This window comes from Macaca nemestrina, chromosome 16, assembly GCF_043159975.1.
Source record: "Macaca nemestrina isolate mMacNem1 chromosome 16, mMacNem.hap1, whole genome shotgun sequence".
NCBI lineage: Eukaryota > Metazoa > Chordata > Mammalia > Primates > Cercopithecidae > Macaca > Macaca nemestrina.
Genome location: NC_092140.1, coordinates 99474383 through 99496526, shown reverse-complemented (window position 1 = coordinate 99496526; position 22144 = coordinate 99474383). Strand labels below are relative to the sequence as shown.

Sequence of the window (22144 nt, the reverse complement as noted above, 5' to 3'; positions counted from 1 at the left end):
TCTTCAGAAGCATTACTAGAAGACAGTGTTTACTTTGTATCATGATGGTTTTGATCATGACTGTTGATTTACATGACAGCTTTGGACCTCTGCTAGCCGCATCATTGGTTTTATGATAAATGAACTACTTATATGAAGACTTAAAATATTCTTCAGACCACAGTAATTGCCTGTGACAGTGCTTTAAAATGAAATGGCTACAGGTGAATAAAGTTTCTGTGTAGGTTACTTCCAGTTTGAAAATACATAGTTCGTCTCTGTTTTTCCTCACATTTATGCCCCATAAACATTTTGCTTCTTTCCTAATTGAACTTACAGATGTTGGGCAAACTTTATTGAGAAAAAGGGATAGAGTACTTACTAATTTTTAATCCTAATGATGTTGAAGCTCCAGTGTAGAAGTGAACGTGTACTTTCTGAGAATCATCCATCTCTGTGTATGTCCCATGTTGGAATAAGCAAACAATTTCCTGAAGTAATTGAGGTATTATAAATTGCTGAGTATGAGCCATGTTGTGATTTTTTTTTTTGAGCAATTTTCTATACTCAATTCTAAATTTGCAAGAGTACTTTTAACCTACAACAGGTTATTCTACAATAGGTTGCTGTTTTATGTTTTCACATTTTTTCAAATAAGGAAACTTAAAGACTTAATTTGTATAGGATAGTTTAAGTGCCCCATGTAGATGTTATAATCCCATGAGTTCAAATCAAGTTAACATTAACCTGCATATGAAAGTCTCTGACAGTCTTTTCTTCCCTGACTTACAACCCATTGATTTGTAGAGATGACAAGAAGGATGGGCTGAAGTTCTATACTGATCCTTCCTATTTCTTTGACCTCTGGAAAGAAAAAATGCTACAGGACACAGAAGACAAAAGGAAAGAGAAAAGGCGTCAAAAGGTAAATAATTTCAGTATGGGAAATGTGCATATCCGTGTTTAAAAGGAGATTCTTGTTTAGAAATAGTAAATTATTTAAGCGGTTGAGATACTGGATATAGTGCTGAAGTTTTTTTAGAGGTTGCATTTCTCACGAAAGATCCTGACAATTCAGTCTAACGCAGTAATACTATTTTTCAATAAATACTGATTTGTTCCCCAGCCCTTGCTTTGCTTTAACAAAAGTAGTTCCTGAACTTAGTTTTGCTACCATGTTTTAGTAACTTCTCTCCTGCTTTCTCAAATTTTTGTAAAGCAGTCAGTATTCCAAATCAGATACAATGATGTGCTTGTGTCTTTTTAACATTTTTAATTGTTGGGTTGCCTTCTAGCTGTAATTAAAATCTTGGTGAGATGTTCACATGGGATTGAGAGGCATACGTGATTTGCACATTCAGGGGATAGGATTTACTGAAAAGGAACTTCCCTTTAAGGGGTAGGGGTAGGAAGAGACTTGCAAGTCTGAAGATTGGGAAATATCTGCATTGCAAGCGGTCATCAAAGGAGAAGCCCACTCTACTAAGGTAAAGGGATTTGTGTTTTGAAAATTGTTCCTTTTGGACCCAGAAATTAGACTTAGGCCACTGAGAGGAATAATTCTCTAAGGACAAGTATTTTTTAAATATTTTTATACGTCAGCTATATTTAAAAATGACCATCCAGTTTGCTTGACAGATTAGAGCACTTTAGTTAGGAGAAATGCTTAGCATTTTGTGAGCTGATAGCCTTAGGGTTTTGAGGCATTGAGGGTGTTGGCCCAGTAGGAGTGACAGTTTGGCTTGGAGGAGAATCTGAAAATCAAAAACAGCATTTAACTGAGAACAGTTTGCAGACTGTGCTGTTGTAAGACACTATGACTGGTTCCGGGAAAGGGGGATGCAAAGGACTTGGTCACTCACACAGTCTTCTTGTGTTCATGGCTTTGGGAGATTTAACTGGGATATATCCTGGAAAAGTTGCTAGGTTTTACAGGGCATTCAAGTGAAGAAAAAAGAAAGATACCAATCTTTTGAGTGGAAAAGGAACAAATATTTAAAAAGCATATTTGTCTTAGTCCTCATGCTTTTTTATAGTTACAGGGAAAAATGCTGGGGCTTACCTGCCTTTAAAATGTGCCTGATTTTTTAAAAGGCCTTCTGGGTTTCCTTTCTCAATGATGCTTTTGGCAAAACTGTTTAATTTTTTGTCACTCTTCTTGAAGGGGAAACAATTTTTATGTATGAATATTGTGTCTTTACAATCACTTGTTATTTCCTGGGCTGTTTTGTCTCATTCTACTTTCCTCAAACACATAAAATTCTGGTAAGAATTTCTTTCATTCACTTATATAATGACTTGATGTTGAATGCCTTCTAAATGCTGGATAAACAGTGGCAGAAAAAAAACAGGATTAGCACCCTCACGGAGAGGACAGTATAATGAGGGACACAGGCCTTAAATAATCAGGCAGCCCTCGGAAATGCGGCAAGAGGGAGAGAAGTTTCAAAATGTTCATATAGGTCCGCTTCATATGGAAATAGAAAAGGAGGCAAGATATTCTTTATTTTCCAGGATTTCAGAAACCCAAATCACGTTCAATTTGCAGTTGACAAATCTGAAGGAAAAATTAGTTTAGAAAATGTGAGGATTAAAAACCCCACATTTTTGAACTTTGTTTCCTTTAGTTTGATGCTTTCAGAACATTAAAAACCTAATTACACAAATATGAAGCTTCAAATATGTAATTACACTGTTGGTAAGTGTGGTGAAGGAAAAGTACAGAGCGCTCTGAGTGAGATGACCTGTGGCATGACTGTGTACACACAGTGAGAGGTCAAGGAAGACCTCTCAAGGAGGCGTCCTGCAGGCTGGGATCCACGGGAGGGGAGCAGAAGTTAGCTCAACAATGGGAGGGTGCTGCGGGGAGGCTGGAGAGGTGGGGAGCAGATGAGGTGGCGTGCTTCCGAATTGAGGAGGCTTCTAGGTAGCAGTGCCTAAGATCATCCTGGGGGAGGAACTGGTTTGGCAGCTTCTAAGGATTTTAATGTAGGCCAGTGTAGCTGGAGCCTGGATTCATCACTGTTCATATTCTTTCATGTTTGGTTCGCACGCGCTTGTGTGTCCTGTGTGCATATTGATAGGCAGATTTGGAGACTGAACCATGGTGAAGAAAGTTGCAGATATCATAACACTTCATGCCTGAATTTGTCAGCATACATCTTTTAAAAAGTAAGGGGAATCGTTATTCATTATTTTTAATACGATGGTTCTTAATCAGGATGCGTATTGGAATCACATTGAAATCTCCCTCCCTCACTTTTTTCCTTTGGTTTTTCAAAGTACACACCCAATACATGCTGGTTGTAAAATGTTCAGATAGCACTCCCTTCCCTGAGAGTACCTAGCCACGGTTAACAGGTTGGTGTGCATCTTTTAAGACCTTTTAGCAGTCATAAATGTATGCATAAACATTTTACAAAGCATTTGTGTATACATAGTTATACTACGTATGACTTACACTGACATTATTTAAAATGTACTTCATCCTTTTTAATAGTTGTGTAGTATTCTGAAATATAAATGCTTCATAAATTACCCATTACTGTTGCTCTTACTACTGAAGTGGTTATCCCTGTACTTAGGTGCAGATAATTTTTTAGGATAAATTTCTAGAAGTTGAATTACTCTTATTGAAGAGAATGTGAATTTTAAATTTTGAAAGATAGAATTATATTGCCCCTAATCTTTAAAAGACTGAAGAACTAGTTTATGTTCTTACCAGGTCTTCTCCAGTCCTGGATATTACTTTCTTTTTGACGGAAGATTGAATCTGTGTTACGTCTTCTCGTATGCTTATTAACCATTTCTGTATCTTCTGTGAATTTCATGTTCACATCCTCTGTGGATCCATGACTAAAGCCTCCTGGATGCCTCTGAAAACGGTCCAGTTTTCTGTCTTCACCACACCCTTGGACCACCTGCCGTTCTTTTACCCTGTACCCACTTAGTAGCTTTCTCACTTGTGTCCCTATCTTCCCTCTTTTAATCTGTTTTCCGCAACACAGAAAGATCTTCTCCAATGCCTCCTCAGCGTGCCAGCCTTCCCTTCTCGTTCTTTAATGGGTTCCCATTGCTGTTGGGATAAAGGCCTCCAAGGTTCTTCCTGCCTTTCAGATCTTGGGCCATTCACCCCAGTGTACCATTTGCCTTCTTTTATTTCTCTGAGTACAGTGCCATCCTCCTCCCCAGAGTCCTCGCACAGTCTGTCCTCTCCGCTTGGCATGTACCTGACCCATACTCCTCTGCAGAATTGATGCCACTTTAAATACACTTTCAATACCCTCAGTCATTCCAGGATGCCTCCCTGACTTCCAGACTAGACACACACACACACACACACACACACACACACACACTTAAACATAAAAATATATTTGTAAAAATAAATACATTTACTTTTATAATACATTTATTCGTGTCCTCTTATGGACTGCAGGCTCCATAAGGGTAGATGCCGCCCGTGTGTTGTGTGTGTGTGTGTGTGTGTGTGTGTGTGTGTGTGTGTGTGTGTGTGTGTGTTTGCCATTTGTGTTGTCAGTGCCTGGTGATTTGTGTTGTCAGTGCCTGGTGATTTCTGTTGTCAGTGCCTGGTGCAGTACCTCGGGCATAGCACTAGAAGTTCATGCTTGCTGCCTGGCTGTGGATTTGATCATTTAGCCAGCATGCGTTGCGTGTGTATTCTGTATAAAAACTATGTTGAGATACCATAAGACAAGAGGGAAATGTGGGAAATAAAGACACATGATTCTCATCCTTAAAGATCATACAATTTTATGAAGGAGGCAGGAAAAACTTACAGGCACACATAGAAATAACTTCTCACCTTTCAAGAGCACCTGTGTAAAAACTAAGTATTTGTTGAATGAAACGTTTTCTGGCCAAGTAGGGCTAGAGGAAGAATGACTCGTTTTATGGGCAGGTAAGTTTTTATCTTGCTTAGTTTTGTGTTAAACTATGTACAGGATTCACTTATTCTATAATATTTTAGAAATTGGGAACAGAATGTTTTGAATTATTTTCTTTGAAAGATAATTGTATGTTAAGAAGTCAGTCAAAATTGTGTGGTGGCGGGAAATAATTTCTCTGTGTGGTGTTTCCAGGTCGTTCACCTGTATAATACAGATCTGAAAGACCTTGTTTAGGTTTAAAACAAGTTACAAGCCTATTCAAGTGAAAGTTTTTTACTTTAATGAAAACAATGGTAAGCAACTCCTACAGTTGTAGCAGGGTAACTTTTTGTTGATTCTGTTTTGTCGGTTCTGTTGGGTAAGAGGAGTACGCTGCTTTAGAGTTTCTGTAACATTAGGGTAATCGAAATGCGAATGTGTCTTGTCTGTTCATCAGGCATGGGTCTTGTGCATTATAACTGCATTTAACCAGCTGTTTTCCTTTCCCTTCTGTCTTGGCATGCTCTCTTTCCTTTCCTGGACATCAGGAGCAAAAGCGTATAGATGGCACCACCCGTGAGGTGAAAAAGGTTAGAAAAGCCAGAAACAGGCGCCAAGAGTGGAATATGATGGCATATGACAAAGAGCTTAGACCCGACAACAGGTTGTCTCAGAGTGTGTACCACGGAGCGTCTTCCGAGGGATCCCTGTCCCCAGATACTAGGTGTGTGTGTGTCGCTGCTCCCTCAGCCCCCATGCTTGGGCCACTGGGTACTACCTGGTTTTATTTTCATTTGAAATGCACCAGTAGCTTCGGGGTTTATATGGCCCATGATGCCTTAAGATTTTCCTTAAAACTTAATTATCTGTATTTTGATTTCGAAATAATACTTGAAGACAGTGTTATTTTACATTGGGTTCTTTTGATTTTAGAAAACCTCTCTGACTTAAAATGTGTTGTTGAGTTCACCTAGGTGTAGTGTTTTAACACTGATTCTGAATTTGGGGTAACTGCTTATGACTTAAGTTTTTACTATAATAATCATTTAATCCTTTCTCTTAGCATGGAGTGTTGAATTTCCTTCGTCACTTGGTATCTAAAAATGATTGGTAGGTGGTAAAGTAACTAAGGAGTACCTTCATTGTTCCCTTTAGTAACCCTTTGAAAAAATGAACAAAAGAGAGATTTACTTCTTACTTGAGATAACTTATATATTCTAATTTCAGGAGAAGAATTCTGTTGGTGTTTACTTTAAAATTTATTAGCAATTAAGTAAAAATATTTCTTGCAGGCGTGAATGATGTGGTCATTAAGTCACACTTGTCACCAAAGGCATTCATTGAATGACAGGAAATGACTAGTCAATTTTAACGTTTGATTCGATTTTCTATTTCTGCTTTTGTAAAGTTGTAGTCTTCCATTTGCATAAACCCTCATTGGCATTTAAAATTTTGAATAGAGAATTCTTACAATATGTGATCAAGAATGTTTCAAAACAGCAGCCACCTGGACTTTGGGTTATATCTGTGTCCTTTTTCTCTTTTTCTACCTTTGTAAAACTCAGTGTTTAGCACAAACTCTTAACATATTACGTGCCTTCAGTGTTCACACCCCAGAAGGTCTGTAAGTCATTGGGAGGATGTGAGGCAAGTTCTGGGTAATTTTTCTGTACAAACTGTTATTTGTTAGATATTAGAGAATTATTGGACCTTTAGCCGAGTTTTAGCCTCGTTTGAATTTTAGTGTGAGTTTATTTCTATAGAAAGTAAGAATTGCAACATAGTTCTGCTCATAGTTCTTTGGGTAAGGAGGAATGTATGAACTTAATAGCTCCCATGATATCAATCTGCTTTTTCGTTTTTTCTAAATAATTTAGCTATGATTGTTTACTCATGCAAAACGTATACTTTGTTTTTATCCTATATAGACTTTTCAAAAACAGATGCAGATGGGAAAATGATGGATTTTTAAAAATCTGTCAGTTGAATGATATTCCTTCTAGCACCTAAGATTATTCCATGTTGGGTATAAAATGGATGGTTATTCAGATATAGTCTGCCTTTGTATTTATGTTGCTTATGTACATCTGCATTTCTCTTAATTTTCAAACAGTAAATCTGGTTGGCAGTTTTATTTCTTCAGAATTCCTTTTGTTGTCTCCTACTATTTCCCATGGCTTCTCACTATTTGCATACATTATTTACTATCAGAGGAATAGATTATAACTCATCATTGTATTTGGATTATAACCCTTAATTTAGAAATTTTTAATTTTTTTTTACTACAGTCTCAGTTTTTTATTATAAAATAACACATGCTTATTATATCTGGAAGTTACAGAAAGAAATTAAAATGAAATATGATCTGTAGTCTCACCATCCGAAGAAACCGTTGTATGCATTTTAGTGTATTTCTCTTTAGTCTTTTTCTATATATGTGTTTCTTTTTCCTTTTATAAAATTGGAATCATGCCATATTTTCTTTCGACTTTTAAAAATCATATCCCATGTTTTAGGTGTTATTTAGAAGCGTGATTTTTAATGGTTGTATCTGCTCATCTGAGTGCATCCAAGATACTGAGGGAAATTTGAATACCAGGTTTCGTGGTGTGTGTACATGCCGTTATATAAGTAATATACTGTAACCCATCTTACATTTTTGCTCTCTCTCTAGATTGTTAGGAATGGCTTGTTCCTAAGCATGAATTTAAGATTAGCGCTGGGAAGTGCTTGCCTGCTGTATGACCAGCTCTCTGTCACTGCCACTCAGGGAGTTGCGCACCTCCATGCCCGATTGTCCTTATTTTTTCTCATCCAGTTTTGGGCCCTGGTGCAGATCTCTGACTCTGCCCGCCTGTCTACCCAAAAAACCCTGGGGGATTTATTGGCCTCTTCACACTGAGTCTCTACTGCTGTGCCTGCTTCCTCCTGTGTGGTGTCGTCTCTGGCCTTCCTGGCCCTCTTCCTCCTCCTCCCCCCATGTCCGTGTCGTCTCCGGCCTTCCCGGCCCTCCTCCTCCCATGTCGGTGTCATCTCCGGCCCTCCTGGCCCTCTTCCTCCTTCTCCCATGTTGGTGTTGTCTCCGGCCCTCCTGGCCATCCTCCCATCGTCTGCGGCCCTCCCAGTCCTCTTCCTCCCGTGTCAGTGTCGCCTCTGGCCCTCCCAGTCCTCTTTTCTGTAATAGGTGATCACTGACCATCATGCGGCCTTGGGATCTCCACTCCCTCCACCTTGGCCGTGTGTCTGCAGCTGGTTTCTGCCTCCCCAGTGGGAGTGGGGCTTATCTCCAGCAGCTGCCTGCTCCTCCCTCCTCCTCCTGGCTGCTGGTGCATCCCTTTTCTATGGTCCTTCCCTCTTCAACTGACCAGTCCCCTCTTCCCCCAGCCCCCGTCTTCCTGATGGGCACCCTTCATCAGGGTTCTGCCCTGTAGAAATCTCTGGTTTCTACTTCAGATATTTATTGTGTCTTCCTTCACTTCTGCCTCCATCTGCTTAGCCCCTTTTCCTTGCTGGCTTTCTACCCTGTGTTGCCAGGCCCCTTGACAGGGATAGCCCTCCCAGTTATGCCACAGTGTTTATGGTTTCCTGCCCTCATCTCATCAGAAGCTGTCCAGATTTGGCTGGAGGACTGTTTCCTTTAAAAGGTTGCACTGTAGGCCAGTGACTCGTAGTCAGGTGCAGAGTCAAGCACACATCATCAGTGTCTCCAAGGGATATAGGTATTTACATTTTTAAAATGTGCTAAATCTAAATACAGGTCAGGTCCTTCCCCCATTAAATATATTTTTAAGTCATTTACTAGCAGCTCACCTAGTTCAAAAGACATAATCAGAAGTGAACCATAATCCAGAATTCATACTGCAGTTAGGGAAGAAAATAATGAGTAGTTAGTAGCTACACTTCACTTAAGGAAGGGAAAGGGAAGAGAAGCCGTCTCTTCTCATTTAGAAGGTTTTTCTCTGCTACACTGCGCCCCAGGTAAGAAACGCCACCGACTGGAATCCAAAGGTGGAAGTGCAGCGTGCATCTTCCCTGCTCCCTCAGCACCCCCAATGTGTGTTTGCTGTTTCCTTCAGAGAGAGAAACACAAGCTGAATCCTAACAGAAACCAGCAAGTGAATGTGAGAAAAGTCAGAACAAGAAAAGAAGAGTGGGAGAGAAGGAAAATGGGCATTGAGTTTATGAGTGATGCAAGGAAACTGGAGCAGGCAGGGAGCACCACAGAGGACAGAGTGCCCAGCGGGTTTGTTGTTTTGCTTTCTTTGGGTTCCCAGACCCAGGCTGCCCCTGCTTCCGCCGCCATGAGAGGATGTGCAGCCCCTCCCGGCCACATGTCCCATAACCTGAGCCAGGCGCGTGTGACTGTCTTACTAACGCCCGCGGCACTGCCAGGCTGCCACACTGCCACACTTGGGTCCTTCCTCTCCTCCTGAGGGCTTAGCCGGAGTCCCATCGCTGCACCCCATGCCTCACTCAGCTCTGCTCCACTAATCCAAGATTCCATTCCTTTCGGAGTTTCACACCCAGCGTATGTGCAAAGGAGGCCTTTCCATAGTGCACCACATTGCTTTCTTCCCTTTTCGTTACATACATTTCTTCCGTGTAAGAAAAATATGATTCACTATACTGTATTCTCGATTTCTTTTCCTGTTCTTACTGTTAATATTTATCCAGTTCACCTGCCATTTTATATTTTCTAATTATATGCTGTCAGTTTCATTGCCACCAAAATCTTCTGTCTTATATCCTGTTTCTAAATGCAATGGTTTCTCTCGTAGCCTTCTTTCTTAGAGAAAATGTATGCTGAAATACTGTGAAAAGGAGGCTCTGCTGTTTCCTGCTTGCCGGTCTGTGTGACTTATTCACTTCAAAGCTGTGAATCTGAATCCATGTAACACTGGGGCTTGCTGCTGACTTATAATCATTATGTTGTTGCTTGGAATCTCTCACGGGGCTAGACCTAGTTGATAGTAAAGCAAATTTATGTCTGATTTTTGTGTATGAGCAATGTTATTATTCAAATACATCCATATGCCTGTTAGCCGACAATTTTTAACTTAATTTAAATTTCCCCCACCTCTTGTTTTCATGCCAGGTCACATGCGTCGGACGTTACGGATTACTCTTACCCGGCTACTCCCAACCATTCTCTGCACCCCCAGCCGGTGACCCCTTCCTACGCAGCTGGTGACGTGCCACCACATGGGCCTGCAAGCCAGGCTGCGGAGCATGAATACCGGCCCCCGTCTGCCTCGGCGAGGCACATGGCCCTCAACAGACCTCAGCAGCCGCCGCCCCCGCCTCCGCCTCAGGCGCCAGAGGGGTCCCAGGCCTCTGCACCGATGGCTCCAGCAGACTACGGGTAACTCAGTGTGCCTTGTACCCTAATCCCTACTGGCCTTACATTTGAATCTTGCTGTATGTGGTAGGAGAATTTTAACTCTGTTATTTTAGAGGCCAGGATAGAGTCAAGGATGACTGGATGTAGATACTAGCAGCTCTAACACTCTGTGTGAAATAAAGCAGGTGCAGTGTAAGCTCAGACTTACAGCTGAGTCTCAAGCCACACTGTGCACGCATGCATGTTCCCTCACACACACTCTGGGTGTTTGAATGACTCTCTAAGCCAAGGCGTTGATAAAGGGTATTAAGTGCTGATTTTGTGAACCTGTCCCAAACCCTCAAGTTTCTGGACACATCCTGGGTGGACCGCAGAGAACTGTTATCACAGATGAGACGACCACACCATGCAGCTCCTGTGCCTCACATCTCAGCCTTGACCAAAATCTCCTGTCATGACCTCTGACCACCCAGACATCATTCTGCCCCACGCCCTCCTGTTTCCTGACAAGTAGCATTCAGAGACCTTCATGTTCAGGCCTTTATCAATTTAGGCACCCACCTCTCTTTTTTTGGCTTTACCCTAGTCTTTAAAGACTTCATTCCTCAGAGTTGGTGCCCAGGAAAGTTACTGTGTGTTGGTGTCCACTGCTAACACGTGTCTGCGCACCCCTGTCCGAATGAAAGTCCTTCTGCTGGCAGAAGTGCCCTCCCTGGCCATGCATGCCAAGTCAGGTCCCCAGAGTGGCTTGGGGCTGTGTCAGGCCAAGGGAGGACCCATGGTCCAGTTGGAAGACTCTTGGCTGACTAGAATTCAGCAGATTTCTTGGCTGTGTGACTTTTCGAAGCTTTTGATACATACCTGGGCACTGCAGGCATGGCGCATTTCCATGGGGGTGGGCTAGAGAATGTAGAAAGCTCCCAGTCTGGTTGACCTTAGGACCCTTCAAAGCCAAGTTTGTGAGCTACGGCCTTGAGATCCCAGTGTGAAGGCTTCACCGCGCTGCCGCCCTGGCCTCTGCCGTCAGCTGCTTGATTCTGCCTTTCTTCGGGGAGTGCCGCGCTTTTTGAGTGGTCCTCCTTTTGGTACATTTCAGTAGCAGGTCTTGACTTCTGTCATAATGAATAATGTCAGACTGTGACAATAACTGACCCAAGGTGTGCATGTTCGCATCCTGCCATGATTGAAGTTCAGGTGACAATACGTGTTGTGTCTGGGGATGGCTCTGTTAGGCGTCTAAGAGCTCACAGGATGTGACCCTCTCTTATTCCCTTGGTGATTGTGTGCCTCGTATCTCTCTCAGGATGCTCCCAGCGCAGATAATTGAGTATTACAACCCATCAGGACCACCTCCTCCGCCACCTCCTCCTGTGATTCCCTCGGCACAAACTGCCTTCGTCAGCCCTCTCCAGATGCCCATGCAGCCCCCGTTCCCCGCATCAGCCGGCTCCACGCACGCGACTCCTCCTCACCCACCCTCCACTGGGCTCCTGGTCACAGCCCCGCCACCCCCGGGCCCGCCACCTCCCCCGCCAGGCCCTCCTGGCCCTGGGTCTTCTCTTTCGTCCTCCCCAATGCATGGCCCCCCAGTCGCTGAGGCAAAGCGGCAAGAGCCAGCACAGCCACCCATCAGTGATGCTCGAAGCGACCTGCTCGCTGCTATTCGAATGGGTAAGTGGAGCCCCCAGACACACAGCCTGCCTTCCAGCGAGAAGTTTCCTCGTGTCTCCAGCCAGCTGCAGCCTCCTTGTCTTCAAATGACTCCTCACTGTGTTTTTAAAAATAGAGTTAAAGGGGTCTTACTTGATTGTTTTGTTTTGTGTTTTTGAATAGTAGGTGTGTTTTTGTCCACTGTAAGGTAAACATTGTGATAAAGAATTGAGAAAAGGCCGGGTGTGGTGGGCTCATGCCTGTAATCCCAGCACTTTGGGAGGCCAAGGCAGGAGGATTGGTTGAGCTCAGGAGTTTGAGAGCAGCCTGGACAATATGGCAAAAACCTGTGCCTACCAAAAATTCAAAAAAAATTAGCTGGGCATGTTGGCCTGCACCTGTAGTCCCAGCTACTCAAGAGGCTGAGGTGGAGGGTTGCTTGAGTGTGGGAGGTCAAGGCTTCAGTGAGCCGTGGTCATGCCCCTGCACCCCAGCCTGGGCGACAGAACGAGACCCGTCCCAAAAAAAAAAAAAAGATGAAATTAGGAAGTCTTTACTTACCTAGAAACCAGAAACCCAATAACTGAAGTGATCAATTAATTAATTGGATCTCTGCATTCTACTCTAAGGGGAAAAGTATAAATGAAAGAAAGGAAGCTCATATTAACGATTTCTTTAAAAAGAAGAGTTTGTCCTGGACTTGTCATATTTGCCTGATGTCCTACGCCAGTGGTTTTTCAGCATCTATAATATTGAACAGTATAACCCTTTTGTCAGATGAAAGTCCTGCACTGACCCCTGACCACGAAACACATGGAAACAGAGCATCTCGGGTGGACTGGGGTGGAGAGTCTGCCTTCGTCTGTCTTGGGCTGCCCAGAGAGCCCCTGGCCACCTCTAGTCCACACCATGGATTCTGAGGCAGGTCCCAATCCAGGTTGGTCGAGGGTCACTGACATGTTATGGGAATATCTAAGAGCTTCTCGCCTGTGGGGAGCCTCACAGACTTGGTCACAGTTTAGTCATCTCATCTGGAAGTGACCGAGCAAGGAGCCTGACTGCAGCCCGCCAGCTCAGCATCAGGGATGTCCTTCAGAGGAGCTGTGATGCTGCGGCCTCTGCGTTTTTCTTGTGTGCCCAGGAACCAGGCCCGCAGTGGGGCCCACGCACCCCTCTAAAGACACCAGGGTCCTCTGTATACCTGGACATCATTGACACACTTTTATTTTGTCAAGATAAAAAAATTCCTAGAGGTATATTAGCTCATGAATAGCAAATTTGGGGTCATTGTAGGACAGTGTTGGATTTGCCTTGTTTTGTTTTTTTTTTTAAACACCTTATAAGCCCTGTTTACCAAGAGTGGATACATAACCTGTATCTAATCTTGAGGAAACATCTGATACACCCAAATGGAGAGACATTCTGCAGACTAGCTGCCTGTATTCTTCAGAAATGAGAAGGCTGTAAAACACAAAGACTGTGAAGAAGTGTGCAGATTAAAGGCCATTAACAAAACTTGACACCACTGTCACAGATAATTTCCACTGGATTCTGAACCAGGGGATAATCTTTTCCATTTGCAATTAGATTGGGTCTTTTTGCAAAATTTGAATAATATTTGTAGGATAGATAGTAGTATTGTATCCAAACTAATTTTGTGATTTTGATTTTTTGGGCGGGTGAGGGTTGGTAACACATGAACATTTTAGGGGTAAAGGGACATTATATGCTGTTCACTCTCAAATGGTCCAGAGAAAAGTGTCTATGTCTTTCTGTGTAAAGATGATAGGGGAAGATTGGGAAATAAATGTGGTCAGATGTTTGCATTTGGGGAATCCAAGTATATGGGAATGTTTTTCTGCTGGTCTCATAGCTGTTCTGTAAATCTGAAATTATTTCAAAACAGTTAAAAAATGAATGGATACCAGCTTGGGCAGCATTGCAAGACTCTATCTCTACAAAAAAGAAAATACAAAATTTAGCTGTGCATGGTGGCGTGCGCCTGTGGTTCCAGCTACTCAGGAGGCTGAGGTGGGAGGATTGCTTGAGCCCAGGAGGTCGAGGCTGCAGTGAGCCGTGATCGTAACACTGCACTCCAGCCTGGGTCACCGAGTGAGACCCTGTCTCCAAAAAAAAAAAAAAAAAAAAAAAAAAGGGTAAACGTTAACATCATCAAATATCTTACTTCGTTACTAAGCTAGAAAGTAGATGATGGTATTTTATGTTCATTTCCACAGTAATTGTTGAAATAAAGGTTTCTCAGTTACTTCTCGGGTTAGCTGAGAGTGAGTAGCATAGAACACTGTTTCTAAGGCTCCGGATGCCGTGCTGCCTAGTAGATGTCCTGGGATGATAGAAATGTTCCAGCCTGCAGCGTCCCAGAGTAGCCAATAGCCACATGGCAGTTCATGCTTAGAAGGCTGTATGTGGCTAGTGGCTGCTGACTGGGATGGTGCAGCTCCAGAATTTTCTCTAATGGTGTTCATGTATACTGAAATTATGAATTTTTAATATTTTAGCACATTTCTTTGTTACAAAAAATCTTCTCACTTTGAATGTGTATGTTTTTGCTTTTCTCCCCTCAAATTTCCAAAACTTTCTATCCTTAGTGTCAGTAGGAAAAAAAAAGCCCGATAGACGTATTTGTTTGTTTACCTTTAATTTGGAGCCAGCAAAAGGATGTGATTCTGAACCACGGCTTGTGTCTGCAGGAATTCAGCTGAAAAAGGTGCAGGAGCAGCGGGAGCAGGAGGCCAAGCGGGAGCCTGTGGGGAACGACGTGGCCACCATCCTGTCCCGGCGCATTGCCGTGGAGTACAGCGACTCTGACGACGACTCAGAGTTCGACGAGAACGACTGGTCCGACTGAGCGGAGGCCGGCGCCGAGGCCACGTGTGGGAGCGTGTTGAAGAGTTCAAGTGGTCTCTACACCCAAATAGTGGTATTCTAATCCCGTAGCATAGCACCTTTTGTATAAATAATGTGATATTGCTTCTGCACATCCAAAAATTCTGGGTCTTTTCAGTATTTACTGTGTAATACTTAAGTGCCACTGAACATAGCAAATTGTGCTACACATGGGGAAATAGGCTGTCACTATCGCATTGTCCTGAAAACAGCATCTGCTTTCCTCTTGACCATGAGAGTATTTCGTGCAGTTTGGGTTTACTCTTACTGATCAGTATAACTCTGCAGACTTGCTGTGTGTTTGTGAAGCTGCCTGGTGTTAGGTCTCTGCAAGACTAATGACTATGTCAGAGTGATGTCTTCCAACCAGTAAGTGATATTGTTTCACCGCTTTGGGTTTTCCTTTTCTTTTTTTAAAGGATGTGTTTCTGAAGAAGTTGGTTTTAGAGGGAAAGGTTCAACAAATAGGGAGAATCCAAGGTTTCTGCTTTCAGTTTCTTGGCTTGGTAGCCTCTAAGTGAATCTGAATGCTCTGCTGAATAATTTCATTGCCTCTGCTCACGCCTGTCGAATATGAAATTGGAAGGGCCCTTTTCAGGCTGGGTTCCCTGTGGGCCTTTGCTTAGTAAATGCCTGTTGATGGTTTTGCAAGAGAGTTCAGCAGCTCAACAGTAATGAAAGTGAAGAACAGAGTCCTTTTTCCTTCCTGGGGCCATTGGGGATGACATTCAAGATACTTGCCAACCTCTCCAGTGTGGGCACCAGCTGGCCAGAACAGATGCGAGCAGTCCATGACTCTGGGAGCTACACTGCTGAGCTGGGCAGAGCTGTGGCACAGGGTCTGGGCTGCAAAGGAGCCCTGCTCCTTTAATTTCCTGACAGCTGTGTCCTGAGTGAGCCGCAGGAGTTCTGAGCTCCTCAGCGAGCAACAGACAGCGCTTTGGATGGCACCTTTCGCCACTTGGTCGGAATTTTAAAAGCTTAGGTTTAGGTGAAAGTAGATATTGACAGCTATTCACCTTTCACGGTGCTGGAGCCAGATTAGGGATCACTCCCGTGAGGAGGGCCTTCACCCTGTCCTAGAAGCACACGGTTCTCCTCTCTCCTGTTGTTGGCACATTACATGATAAAAAGCACCTCCTGAGATTCCCTTGATCAGCCCTGCTGCTGTAGCACAGCGCCGCGCCCTCGCCTCCGCCCTTCCTGCTGTTCCCACGTGGCAATACCAGGGACCCACGGGGAAACTCAAGAATGAGAGCTTCTGTATTTTGTAATTCTGGATGAAAGATAACTGTGTTGAATAAACAGGTGCTCCAGGCTTTGATTATAGATGTGACTTCAAAAATATGCTAAGACCCTTGACTTACTAAGGACTTTAACCTACTTAACAGTATTTCATATGCATTGTGGTTAGTTACTTGGTTATGATGGGAAGGGAAGAATCTGGAGCTAAAAGCAGAGCTGTTTGAGGTGACGGTAGGAATGTCAGCAGGATGGTGACGGGGGTTTTAGTTAATGCATCTGAGCAAGTCAGCCAGCCCCGAAATCCCCTCGGTGTGTGTGTCTCGAGTGGACACCTGTTGAGCTTGCGGGCAGTGACTGCACAGAGCCTGTCCATTGGGTTCAGTCATGTAGATCTGAAGCCCTGAAAAGCCTCATGTCTGCATCCCTTTTCCAAGGCTGCTTCCCTGGCGTGTCTGTTCTCTCCTCTGTCCCAGGCGCTGGGAGCGGCCTCTTCAGCGTCTTTTCCTAGAGCTGGTCACCACTAGGCTGTCTCTATAAATTCCTTGAGTATAAGTAACAGTTATTAATGAACTTCTAAATTTCTAAGTTCTCTCTCTCTCTCTTTTTTTTTTTTTTTTTTTTTGTTGTTGTTGTTAAAAAGGGCCTACTACACTGGCATTATTCTTAGGACTTCTGTGGCTTTCAAAGTCTGACTTACTCGGCTTTCTTGTTCCTTTTGTATTAGGAGTTCCTCGTGTGGGTCTGGAACTCCCATTTGGTAAATGCTTCTTTGTTTTTAATGGCCCTTCTGTTCTCAGGATGGAGAGAACACAGAAGCTACTATCCATGTCAGGATTTATTCTATTTATATCTTATTACAATGAAATTAGTGGCACTTTATTCATAAATATTCTTGAGCCTGTTAATTATTAGTTGTCTTCCTGTAGTTGAATCAACAAGTTATTTTCAACTCAGTTTTATGACTTGTGAAAAAGCTTTTGCCCTGTTGTGTACCATAACCTTTAAAAGAATGGAAAATGACTGAAATCCAATTTAGATTATTTTTAGAGTATTTTTCCAGCAAATTCAACTTATTGTGAAATTTAAATCCAGATCTTTTCTAATATGGTATTACATGAAAAGAATAAAGAGAAGATTTGAATTTTCAGTTTCATTTTCAAAAACTATTTACCAAAACAAATGGAGAAGAAACATTCAAAAGCACATTTCATTTCTACGAACTTTATGTTATAAATGACAGTTATAAATTGTAAGGTAATTTTAAATTGTCCCTTGTATTATTTCTCCATGTCTGTTTTAGTTTAATGTCTCCTAAGCGTTTTTCTCATAGCGTAGCCCTAGGGAAGGGATGGGAAGGTTGCCCAGTCCCTGATGGCTGTGCACACAGGAGACGGTGGAGCACAAGGCGAGTTTGCACTGTCAACCCCAGACCGTAAGCTTGGCTACACTGACGTTTTTCTTTACTAAGGATACTACTCAAAAGTTAACATTTTCACCTCAGTAAATTTTTAGAACATCAAAATGTTTTCTGAGCACCAAGTGGCTAGGTTGTAAAAGTTTTGTAATAATTTGCAATTAAAATACATGATACATTTTAATCCATTAAAGACTAGTGGGAATGTATCAGCCAGAGTAGCAAGTAATTTTTGTTTTATAAATCATAGTATCTGTCATCTTGCAGTATTACCAATGCTGTTGTAAATTGAATTTAAAGTGGTATTAAAAAAAACTGTTAAACAATTTTTATCTGTTTGTATATCTTACTATAGATTATGTACAAGTAACATCTAAATAAAATTACACTTTTAACCCTAAGAGGTTTTGCTTATTAATAACAGTGTTGTACGTTTGACTTTTTTGGAAGAGAACTCGGTGTTAAATGGTTGGTTGTTTTTGCTTTTGTTTAGCATTTTCCTTGTTAGACAACAGAAGACACTGCTTTGGTTTCCATTTCTGCATAATTTTTGTTGTCACCAGGAGTTCAGATTGAATTCCTGAAGGACTCGGGGCAGCGTTAGTCTGGTTAGAAAGAAAGCCACGCTAGGAGTAGGGAGCCACCTGTTGAGAGGATAGAGCCTGGGGCGGGCAGGAGGGTCTTAACCACATTTACTCTCAACGGTAAAAGTGAATAGCACGCTGTGGTATGTATTGCTTATGGGATGTTTTCATTGAATCCTTACAATAATCCTTAACATTCTGTTTCATGTGTGGGAAACTAGAGTGAAGCTAGGTTACCCTGTCAGGGACCTTAGTCAATAGAAAACTCAGTTCTGGGGCAGAATCACACGTGGGGGTAATGGGAGTCGAGATTGGGTGGATTAGTGTGGCCACATACATCAGAGACAGCCAGACTGGAGGTCAGGCTTCCTGTAGTAGCTGCTTTCAAGTTCCTGATGCACACAGTGTGTACCTCTACCATGGCACACATCATGCTGGTTCTGTGTGTAGCTTTTCACTAGACTGGGTGTTCCTTGTAGGCCTAAGTCATCTTTGCATCCTGAGAGCCTTGGCGCAGCACCCAGTCTCCTAGGCAATGAATGAGCAGCTGCTTTTTGCATGATTAGATGAGTGGATGGATTTCTGAGTGGTTTTCTTTAGCAAAAAGTAAAATGTGAGCAACTTTTTAAAACATGGCAAATTCTACCAAACACCTTGCATTTCCTCCTTAGTACTTGTCATCTGATGTGCGGCTCCCTCTTTGTGGTGTGTATTCCCCACTAGACTGAGCTCTGGGAGGCAGGCAGGGGCCTGTTCTGCTGCTGTATCCTGTGTCTTGAGCACAGCGCCTGGCACTTTCTAGGTGTCACGTAGTTATTCAGGGATCGTGGTTCATAGGGAGAAAGGGAAGGCTTCTTCAACAACTATTTGTGAGCCTAATAAGATTTTAAATACATGGATATGCATAAAACACTTGGAAGAGTGCCTGGTGTTAAGCAGACACCCAGTGGATGTGACCGCCCTTTTCGTCTACAAGCCACTGGCTGGAAAAGAGTGGCAGGCCGGGCTCCGCCCTCATGGGGACTGCTCATCTAATGAGAAAAAAGGACATTAAATATTGTCAATTAAGTAATTTAGAGCATTTGACATGTGCTTAGTTTGGGGCGGAATGAGAAGTGCCCAATCTCAGTGGGCCAAGGGAAGCTGAGATTTGAGAATGCACAGAAGTTAGCACAGGGAGGGAAAGGAGTTTTTCAGTAGAGGGAACAGCATATGCTTTCCCTAAGGTGGGAAAGACAGTATGGGGTGAGAATGGAACTAAAGTGTCAGTGGAATAGAAGCACTTAGAGGAGGAAGTGTCATGAGATGGGATACAAAGACGCTGGAAACCTCCCATGCCCAGCATTTGGGATTTAGGGAGCTTTCTGAGCCAACAAACCCCACCATGATAACATATCTGCCATAGCTGCACACCTATCAAAATCTTCGTATTTACAGCCTATTGGTTTTTTATTGATCTTGATAGCCTCATGCCTTAGATGGCATTAATATTAGAAAGGATCTTAGGTCCGTTTTACTTATATGTATTTAGAAGGCATCTTAGTGCTCTGCTAGTCTAGCTCCTAGCTTTAAAGATGGGGAAAAGGCCATTGCTTCCATTGATGGGGGCTCAAAGCTTGGTCTTTTTTTTTTTTTTTTTTTTAATTATACTTTAAGTTCTAGGGTACATGTGCATAACGTGCAGGTTTGTTACATATGTATACTTGTGCCATGTTGGTGTGCTGCACCCATCAACTCGTCAGCACCCATCAACTTGTCATTTACATCAGGTATAACTCCTAGTGCAATCCCTTCCCCCTCCCCCCTCCCCGTGATAGGCCTCGGTGTGTGATGTTCCCCTTCCTTAACTCTTGAATTGAAAATTCAGGAGTTCAAGAGTTCCATAAAGTTGTTCAGTAAACACTCATAGACCCCTCTCCATCTATTCATCAGTTATTTTTTATGCATTTCAAAGTAATGTGTATACTTCACCCCTGAATTCTTCAGCATACATATCATTAGAGTTTAATATTTATAACGTAAAATATACTTAGAGTAGGTTCAATGACTCTATTCAGTCATCCGTGACATAATTTGCTCTTAAGCCCATCTAGTAAATTTTTTATTTCAGACATTGGATTTTTTCACTCTAGAATGTCCTGATGGTTCTTTTTTGTTGTTCATTCATTACAAGCTTATTTTCCATCTTTGAGCATAGTTATACTGGCTTTTTAAAAATCTGTGCTAATTCCAACATTGGATTTTTTTTTTCAGGATCAGTCCCTATTGCTTGTTTTCACCCTTGAGTGCATGCCTAATAGTTTTGGATTGTATTGTAAACTTGGTGGATGATATATTTTAGAGACTCTGGATTCTGTTATGTTCCTCCAAAAACTACTGATTTTTTTTTTAAGGAAGGAAGGCAGTTAACATGGCTAGATTTAAGCTCGCAACTCCCCGCTGCCCCCATCACCCAGCACACACACAATGGATAATAACGGAAGTTTCTTAAGTTCTTTTAACCTTAGCCAGGCTGCTTGGAGTTTCTTTGGCTCACGCTTGGTTACAGGATCAAACAGAGACTCAGGCAGTTTTACACAGAATTTTTGGATCCCCCTCTGGCTCTTGTTTGTAGGAACACTTCACTTTCAATCTTCTTTGATCGCTCTGAACTCAGCCCTCTCATTTTTTTAAGCCAGTAAGATTGTGGGTTAAGTCAGCCAGCCAAGACTGCAGATTCTCTATTCAGGCTTAGCTGCCTGCTTGGCAGAACAGGGCCTGCCCTCACCAAAACGCCTTTAATAATCAGAAACGCAAAGCCTTTTTCTTCTGCCAAGCATCAGCTACCCCCTTGGGTGTTTCTGGTTTTGATTTCTGTGCAGTGCCTTCGGTGGCTGTGAGGTGTATTTTGTCCAGTTCATAACTGTTGTCATAGTAATTTGGTCTGAAATGAGCTAGTTCTCCAGTCCCAGAAGCCTCATTCTATAAATATTTGATGCAACATTTATTTTAAAAAATGTTAATGTAAATTTTAAAATGCGGACCGATATTTAATACCTAATTACAACAAATGATCAGCGTCTCCATTTTTCTGCCAGGCAAACTTGTGTTTGCAAGGACCCCACAATAAAACTGGTGACGTAGTTCTTTAACAAAGTGGTATCCAAGTGTTGCATGATGTGATAGGAAACACATGTCTGCATCTTCTTATCTGTGAATCAATGTTCTTTAAGGCCGGGTGCTGTGGCTCACGCCTGTAATCCCAGCACTTTGGAAGGCTGAGGTGGGCGGGTCATTTGAGGTTAGGAGTTCGAAACCAGCCTGGCCAACATGGTGAAACCCTGTCTCTACTAAAAATACAGAAATTAGCCGTGCATGGTGGTGTGCACCTGTAATCCCAGCTACTCGGGGAGCTGAGGCAGGAGAATTGCTTGAACCGGGGAGGCGGAGGTTGCAGTGAGCTGGGATTGCGCCACTGCACTCCAGCTTGAGAGACAGAGCGAGACTATGTCTCAAAAATAAAATAAAACAACCAAACCCAGAATGTTCTTTAAACCATACAAGCAGAACAGTATGTGAGTCTCATGGGCATTAGGACTACTTTAACAAATCGTCAGCCTTGCCCCCAGTCTCCATTTTTATGTTCACCAAATAACTTTAATATTTTCACTGAGTTTTATAAATTTAGATTTCAGGAATAAATCTATACACATTAAATATTTACTTTTAATTACTGGGGTTCATTTGAATCATGGGTTCCACTACCTAGAAGTTTGTAACCACCGCCTAGCATCAGCACTATGTAAGAGTTCATATGGGGCCGTGGTATGGGACCGTGCACTGCACTCAGATTTGGTGTTCTGTGAAGACAGTCCTAATACAGAGTTGTGTCACAAGCTTTCGAGGACATGGATATTTAATTTGGAGGTGTGGGTGACTTGTAGAGGTATCCCAACAGGGAACTAGATGAGAAGGAGATTTGCTTCCTGATTTGCTTCTTCTCGGGCCTGGCACCTGGACATTGATTTGTCGAAACACATGAGCACTGTCCTGTGGATGTCTGTACATGTGATCTTTTAATTGCCCCTCTGCATTTACCCTGTGCACTTGTGATGTGAGTAATTAGCTTGAAATACAGCACCATGATTAGTTAGAG

At 42.6% G+C, this 22144-nt stretch overlaps 1 protein-coding gene across 6 annotated transcripts in view; it reads left to right on the top strand.

The window, feature by feature from the left end:
* LOC105490219 (WASP family member 3) overlaps positions 1-17843 on the top strand; it is a 132947-nt gene extending 115104 nt beyond the window's left edge. For 5 of the 6 annotated variants that reach the window (XM_011755632.3, XM_011755625.3, XM_011755629.3 and 2 more), the window contains 5 exons: positions 787-904; positions 5417-5592; positions 9964-10230; positions 11513-11880; positions 14571-17843. In XM_011755632.3, the coding sequence (XP_011753934.1) occupies positions 787-904; positions 5417-5592; positions 9964-10230; positions 11513-11880; positions 14571-14728 (1087 nt within the window). In that variant the 3' untranslated portion in view covers positions 14729-17843. Of the gene's footprint in view, positions 1-786; positions 905-5416; positions 5593-8944; positions 9112-9963; positions 10231-11512; positions 11881-14570 lie in introns of all 6 variants that reach the window. The other variant, XM_011755633.3, reaches the window with a different exon arrangement.
* Positions 17844-22144: the final 4301 nt, after the last annotated feature.